Source organism: Fukomys damarensis, unplaced genomic scaffold, assembly GCF_012274545.1.
Source record: "Fukomys damarensis isolate Sample0158 unplaced genomic scaffold, DMR_v1.0_HiC HiC_scaffold_19, whole genome shotgun sequence".
Taxonomy (NCBI): domain Eukaryota; kingdom Metazoa; phylum Chordata; class Mammalia; order Rodentia; family Bathyergidae; genus Fukomys; species Fukomys damarensis.
The window spans coordinates 67,573,594-67,581,030 of record NW_022900931.1 but is presented as its reverse complement, the minus strand read 5'-3'; the positions used below and the strand labels follow the sequence as shown (position 1 = coordinate 67,581,030).

Genomic DNA, 7,437 nt, shown 5'->3' with positions numbered 1-7,437 from the left:
CCGAGCCTCAGCCAAGGCCAGCAGCCTCCGGCCCACACCCTGACGGCGGTGCCAGCGAGAGACAGAGAGTCGAGTGACCCGGGCTCCATCCCCTGGGGCAACACCAGGGGCCAAAGCCAGGACCCCACACACGTCACCAGAGCCCCGCACTGCCACCCAGGGGCCCCCCAGGCTGCCGGGGGGAGGCAGAGAGCTCCATCGAGCTCGCAGGCCCAGCTTCACAGCAGCCACAGCCAGGAACACAGGCAGCAGGAGGGCCAGGGCAAAGGAGGCCAGCACGAATCGCAGGCCACTGCTGGCCGCTGCCAGGAGCAGCAGGGCCGGGGGCCGCGTGAGAGCGTGGAGAGCCACACGGTTCTCAGTGTCCTTCACGCCAGCCTGTGGGCAGGGGGAGTGGATGAGACATCTGTCACATCGGGGTCCAGGACAGAAGCAGAAATGGGAAGGAGGGAAAGCATCGTGGGGCACAAGGGTGGGTGGCCAAGTGAGCAGGGAGTGAATCGGGAGCTGTGGTGGCGACCAGCTCAGTCAGGAGCTAGGGAAGTGAGCCTTGGAGGATGGGAAACCAGGACGGGGGTGGAAGCAGTGGCAGCCACTGGGCTGTCTGTGGGGTAGACAGGGAGTGCTGTGGTCATGGGGCCACAGGGTCCCCACAGCCCTCCATCTGCTGAAGCCGTGGGCTGGGATGGAGGTACGCAGGAGAGGCACAGAGCCCAGGAGGGGAAGACTTCTGGAGGTCCCCTCTAGGGGCGGGGTGGGGTGGGGCAGGCTGAGCCCACTTGCAGCATCTCGCCACTCCCAGGCTCACCTTCAGCATCTCTAGCACCAGGGGCTTCTCATCTTCCCGCATCTCCCGAACGGACAGGTGGCTGGGGGCCATGGCAGCCCCGAGGCTGCCGCCCCAGAAGGGAGCTGGCGCGCACCTGGGGGAAACACGTAGGTCAGCGTCAGGGGGTACCTCTGTTTACTTGCCCCCATGGTTTTTTCCAGTTGCGCCAGCTAGGAAGCTGGCGAGATGGGCCCCTAATACCCGGCGACTTTCCCAGTCTCCCCATCCTCTCTTCCCTGAGCCCAGGGCGATCTTCCCGAAAGGTGCTGTGCTGCGTGCAGACTTGACACCTCGCACGGGCCCGGCCCCCAGCGCGGGACTCATGACCCCCCTTCTACACATTCCCCACCCGGCCGCAGCGCCCACACCCTGGCGCTAGGCACGGCCCGGCGCCACGGAAGCAGAGCCCGCGAGCACCTCCAAGGGTCGCTCCGATCCTTTGACAAGGTGTAGGGGAACGTAGGGTATGGAGGGGGTCGCCGGCGGAAGTGACGTGAACACGCGCGGGGGCGGGGCTGCGCCAGCTCTCGGCCTTAGCAACTGTTGCCATGCTTCCCAGGGCTGGCCTAAAGGGACTAGCGCATGGCGCAGACACTGAGCAAGTGGGGCGCCCTGGGGAAAGGGGACCTGGGGGAGACGCTGGCGGGAGGAGAGGAGGAGAGGAGGAGAGGGGCAAGAGCGGTACTTACCGGGCCCACGAAGAAGCTGCACCGGTCTCTTCCCAACAGCCTCTGATTGCTAAGCGACTTGAGCACGGGAGCTGGCTAAGCGGTGGTGGGCTGCCTTCTCGGCACCTGGGCCTCTGCGGAGGGGTCGGGACCCAGCTTCCACACCCATCGCCAGGGGCCTCCGCCCGACCCGCTGCCCTTGGGCTGGCCGTTCTTGAGATAAGACTCTCCCTCACTCGCGTTCCAGACAGGGGAGGGGCATGGTGATCTGATACATAGCGAGTAAGGGCCGATTCCCATGCCAGTGCCTTCCCCCTGTAGTGACCACGACGTCACTCCTCCAAAGGACAGGGCAACTGAGACCCCATGAAGGCAGCTGGCCCCAAGACTCCACGCAAGGAATTTGTGAGCCAGGAAACAATACCCCAACCTCCCAGGCCGGGGGACCTTCCCACCACTGTGCCCACTCCCCAAGAAAACAAAACAAGAGAACATTCTGGGTCTTTATTAGCAGTCCCCTTTCTAATGCACAGCCCCAGACAAAGGCAGTGAGTTGGAACCTCCGCGTCGGATGGGTCGCCTCAAAACGTGTGCACCAGCTGGACAGCGGGCAGTGTCTGCACAATCTGGATGGAGGGCAGGGGCTGCGGGCTCACAAGCCCTGGGCTGGCCCCTGCGGGGACCACCTGTACCATCTGGGGGGCAGGAGCCGCGGGTATCGCCGCTGCCGTCACCGTGGGGGCAGAGACTGGGCCAGGGGGCGGAGGAGCCAGGAGCTGCAGCGTGGCAGTGCCTCCCCCCACACTTCGGTTCTCCAGCAGCTCAGCGGCAGGGGCGCTGCGGATGATGAGCAGTTTCTGTCCCGCTGGGGCAGAGGCAGGTGGTTCGCTCAGCCCAGAAGGAAGGGTTTCTACCTCCTGAACACACAGCCGCGTCTGCTCCCCATCCGCTCCGCTCAGCACCAGCACGCTCTGCAGCCCCTCGTCCGTCTGCACCGTCTCAAAGACGACATCCTGTACCACGCCTGCGCTGGCCTCCCCATCCCCTGCCTCGCCAGGACCTGGGGTTGCCAGCAGCTCCTCAGCTGCCTCACTCTGGACCACCAGCAGATTGGAGGCCTCAGCGGTCACTGCTCCTCCACTGGAGTTGGCCAGCTGGCCGGCCAAAGGCTGGAGTTGGACTGTGGTCACTTCCTGTGCCGGCTGGAGCTGGACCGTGGTCACTTCCTGGGCAGGTTGGAGCTGGACCGTGGTCACTTCCTGGGCAGGTTGGAGCTGGACCGTGGTCACTTCCTGGGCAGGCTGGAGCTGGACCCCACTCACTTCCTGAGGACCTGTATCCCCACTCCCTACATTCTGTAGGACAATGAGGCTCTGCCCTCCCCCAGTGGCCCCTGCACCACCCCCGCCCTGCATCCCCAGACCCCCAGGCCCTGGCAGCCAAACCACTCCGGCACCTTGGCCAGCTTTTCCCAGAGCCCGAGGGCCCTGCCTTGCTGGGCCGCCTGCAGCACCTGAGGGCAGCAGGATGAGCTTAGGGGGAGCAGGTGGGGGTGGCGGGGTCGGGGGCTGGACGTTGCTGGGGATCAGCTGGAGGCCCTGGGCAGTCTGCACCAGGAGAAACGTCGGGGAGTTGGGCGCAGCGGGGCCTGGCGGCGGGGCCTGGGCTGTGCCCCCAGCCACCTCGAGGGAAAGTGTGGCCTGGAGGTGGGGGAGCACGTGGACATCTTGGGTAGCGAGCGGGGCTGGGGCAGCAGCCAGCGGGGCTGGGGGCCGGGGGCAGGAGGCTGGGGCTGCGGTGCCAGAGGCCGCCTGTGCCGGGGTGTGCGTCCTCATGTGCCGCTGCAGGTAGGCGGCCATGACGAAGCCGCGGCCACAGATGGCACAGGTGAAGGGGCGCTCCGCGGAGTGTGTGCGCTGGTGCAGCAGCAGGTTGGACGAGTGCGTGAAGGTCTTGGGGCAGAGCGCGCAGCGGAAGGGCCGCTCGCCCGGGTGCTGCCGCAGGTGGTACTGGTAGTGCGACGACCACTTGAAGGCCAGGCCGCACTGGCCGCAGGTGAAGGCGCGCAGGCCGGTGTGCACCCGCTGGTGGATCTGCAGCAGCGAGGAACGCTTGAAGGCCTTGCCGCCCTCGCCGCACGGGTAGGGCCGCTCGCCGGAGTGCAGGCGCAGGTGGTACTGGTAGTGCGACGACCACTTGAAGGCCAGGCCGCACTGGCCGCAGGTGAAGGCGCGCAGGCCGGTGTGCACCCGCTGGTGGATCTGCAGCAGCGAGGAACGCTTGAAGGCCTTGCCGCCCTCGCCGCACGGGTAGGGCCGCTCGCCGGAGTGCAGGCGCAGGTGGTACTGGTAGTGCGACGACCACTTGAAGGCCAGGCCGCACTGGCCGCAGGTGAAGGCGCGCAGGCCGGTGTGCACCCGCTGGTGGATCTGCAGCAGCGAGGAACGCTTGAAGGCCTTGCCGCCCTCGCCGCACGGGTAGGGCCGCTCGCCGGAGTGCAGGCGCAGGTGGTACTGGTAGTGCGACGACCACTTGAAGGCCAGGCCGCACTGGCCGCAGGTGAAGGCGCGCAGGCCGGTGTGCACCCGCTGGTGGATCTGCAGCAGCGAGGAACGCTTGAAGGCCTTGCCGCCCTCGCCGCACGGGTAGGGCCGCTCGCCGGAGTGCAGGCGCAGGTGGTACTGGTAGTGCGACGACCACTTGAAGGCCAGGCCGCACTGGCCGCAGGTGAAGGCGCGCAGGCCGGTGTGCACCCGCTGGTGGATCTGCAGCAGCGAGGAACGCTTGAAGGCCTTGCCGCCCTCGCCGCACGGGTAGGGCCGCTCGCCGGAGTGCAGGCGCAGGTGGTACTGGTAGTGCGACGACCACTTGAAGGCCAGGCCGCACTGGCCGCAGGTGAAGGCGCGCAGGCCGGTGTGCACCCGCTGGTGGATCTGCAGCAGCGAGGAACGCTTGAAGGCCTTGCCGCCCTCGCCGCACGGGTAGGGCCGCTCGCCCGGGTGCTGCCGCAGGTTGGAGGTCTGTGCAAAGCTCTTGCCGCACACGCCGCACGCGTGGGGCCTCTCACCCGTGTGCACGTGCCGGTGGCGCCGCAGGCTGGAGGAGTTCTTGAAGGCCTTGGGGCAGTCCGGGCAGGGGTAGGGCCGCTCGCCCGTGTGCTGCCGCAGGTGGTACTGGTAGTGCGATGACCACTTGAAGGCCAGGCCGCACTGGCCGCAGGTGAAGGCGCGCAGGCCGGTGTGCACGCTGCGGTGGATCTGCAGCAGCGAGGAGCGCTTGAAGGCCTTGGGGCAGTCAGGGCACTGGTAGGGCCGCTCGCCCGTGTGGCCTCGCTGATGGTACAGCAGCGCGGAGGAGCCCTTGAAGGCCTTGGGGCAGTCGGGGCACTTGTAGGGCCGCTCGCCAGTGTGCGTGCGCTGGTGATGCAGGAGTCGCGACGACCAACGGAACGACTTGCCACACTCCCCGCACTCATACTGGGCCGTGGTCGCGGGGGCTGCCGGCGCCAGCTTCTCTCCTGGCCCCTCGGCGGTGGAGGCGGGCGCCATGTCTCCCTGGGAGCCGACCATCACACCTGGAGGTGGGGGTTCCAGATCAACAGGGCCCCTCCTGGGTCCCTTGGCCTCTGGGAACCCGTGTTAGGAGTGGGGCTTCCCAAACCAGGTTTCCCCTCAGCATATGGGGTGGGTGAGTGGCCTGGGGAGACCTCTTGGTTTGAACGGAACTTGCTTCGCACTGGCCTGGCTCAGCCTGGAGCAGGCCAGCCGCCCCTCCCGAAGGCCCCAGCAGTTCCTCTGTCCTAGCCTGGGGAGACCTCTTGGTTTGAACGGAACTTGCTTCGCACTGGCCTGGCTCAGCCTGGAGCAGGCCAGCCGCCCCTCCCGAAGGCCCCAGCAGTTCCTCTGTCCTCAGCACCTCCTCCCAGCTGGGTGTGGCCGCGCACATCTATGATCCCTGCACTCAGGAGACTGAAGCAGAAGGATCTTGAGTTCAAGGGCAGTCTGGACTACACAGTGCCACCCTTTCTCAAAAAGCCATAACTTTTTAAATAAATACTTTTTAAAATACCTTATTCCCAACTCCAACACTTGCCTGCCGTCACACCCTAAAGCAGCGGTGGCGAACCCATGGCACCCGTCCCACCGATCACACCAGTCAGAAAGTAAAAGAAAGTAAAAGCTGTCAGAAGTGTTCTAACCTTCCGGCCAGCCGGGGGATCTTAACCAGCACAAGGGCCCCAGGGGTGGCTGGTGACACCTGGAAACACTTGCTTCTCTGTCAACTAGAGAGGATGAGCAGAGGCTAGGGACCCTTCACAAACCCGCGGGCAGAACCCAGTCCAAACTGCTGAGAAACCACATCTTCTCCACCAGCCTGCCTGGCTCAGGCCTCTGGCCTCCCTCCACATCCTCAACTGCCTCTCACCACATCCTCCCGCTAGGCCCCCATCTTCTCCCAGAAGGTGCTGGGTGTGGGCCATGCCTGTAATCCTAGCTACATTGGAGGCTGAGGCAGGAGGGAAAGTGCAAGTCCAGTGGGACCATTTAGTGAGACCCTGTCTGGAAAGAAGGGCTGAGGATGTAGCTCAGCAAGAGCTTCCCACAAGACACGGGCCCCAAGTCCCGGCCCCAGCACACACAAAACCAACCAAACAAGCAAGCAGACAGACCTACACTTTGGTCCCGGGTAGCCCCAGCTTGCCTTCTCTCTACCCCTTTGGAGTAGAGCAGCCAAAATCTCAGCCTGCTCTTCTCACCCAAACCACTGGGCCATGCTCTGCTGCCACTGCCCAGCACCATAAGGATTCCCACTTCAAGCATGATGCAGCCAAAATCGAAGTGCAGGTTTCTGATCCTGTGCCCTCCTGTCAACCAGTCTTCTGACCACAGGAAGTCCCATTCTTCCCCTGGCTGAGGCAGGCACTGCTCACCTCTGCTGTCAGGAGGTCACTGGGCTCCACACGGACAGACGGATGGATGGCAGCCAGAAGCTGGGGCCTCGGCGGCGGCCTGGCCATCTCTCCCTTGGGCAGCGGCAGCAGCAGCTTCTCCACCCCGGGACCCCCGGGGGCCTGTCAGGAGAGCGGACAGGATACCTCATTCCTCTCTCCCTCATCTTCAGCAGACCCCTCAGGGCCCGGCCTCCGCTTCCTGCCTCCAAGCCCAGCAAGACAGGCTACACCACTCGCTCGTACCCGCGGTCCCAGGCTTCCCTGGGAGCAGCCTGCGGGCCAGCGGGTCCTTCCAACACTGCCTTCTCCGGACAGCGCCGCTCTCTACAGCGCTGTCGCCGCCCAAATTACACAGCGCGCCATCCCGGCTCAGAGCGGACTCCTCTGTCTGAGGGTCCCTTGCTCTCCTGGGTGTTGAGAGCGACCCTGAACCCGACCCACACGCTTGCAGGTGTGACAGCGGCCACACTGCCCCTCGCCTAGGAAGCCTCCTACTCGCTCCCGCAGTGTCACCCGGAGAACAGCATCGCCGCCCCGGTGACAACTGCTAGCACAAAATGTTTGACGCGGCCTCCCCAGGCTGGAAAGTCAGCGCCACGCAAAGGCCTTCGTTAGGATCGGGGTCGCATCTCGGCCACTACATTGCGTCGGGCAGGGGCGTGTGCGCTGCAAACACTGGAGGAAGGCACGCTGCCCCTCTGGACAAGGGTTTTCCTTTAACAGAAGGACGTCAGTTTAGAGTGTGAGCAGCTCCCCGTAGGACACCGATCACGCCAAGGAGCCTCTCTGTGGAGGGGCGTTGCATCTAGCCGTCCGCACTCCCGAGAGGCCAGAGCCCCTGCCGGCCGCGCAGCAGGCTGCACTGCGCCTCTGAGGGGATGCGCCGGCCACACACCCATCTCCACCTTTGTCCGGGCAGACAGGGTCGCCCCGCAGCAGCGGAGGCCCTGCAGCTTTGCCCTGACCGTCCCGGGCCTCTGGTGGACGAA

At 65.3% G+C, this 7,437-nt stretch overlaps 2 protein-coding genes across 4 annotated transcripts in view; both read right to left on the bottom strand.

Annotated features, from left to right (window-relative positions):
* The window catches only part of Nat14 (N-acetyltransferase 14 (putative)), a 2,128-nt gene extending 260 nt beyond the window's left edge, over window positions 1-1,868 (bottom strand). Inside the window, exons 1-3 of one of the 3 annotated variants that reach the window (XM_033766130.1) lie at window positions 1,519-1,868; window positions 809-923; window positions 1-378 (exon numbers count right to left, since the gene is read on the bottom strand). The exon at window positions 1-378 is cut by the window's left edge and continues 260 nt beyond it. In XM_033766130.1, coding sequence (XP_033622021.1) covers window positions 1-378; window positions 809-880 — 450 coding nt within the window. In that variant the 5' untranslated portion in view covers window positions 881-923; window positions 1,519-1,868. Of the gene's footprint in view, window positions 379-808; window positions 924-1,197; window positions 1,483-1,518 lie in introns of those variants that run through there. The other 2 variants (XM_033766128.1, XM_033766129.1) reach the window with 2 other exon arrangements.
* Window positions 1,869-1,971: 103 nt separating this feature from the next.
* Window positions 1,972-7,437, bottom strand: part of Znf628 (zinc finger protein 628) — a gene marked incomplete at its 5' end in the record, with an annotated part of 5,906 nt that continues 440 nt past the window's right edge. The window contains one exon of the mRNA XM_019206406.2: window positions 1,972-5,071. Within this exon, the coding sequence (XP_019061951.2) occupies window positions 2,079-5,071 (2,993 nt within the window). The remainder of the gene's footprint in view (window positions 5,072-7,437) is intronic.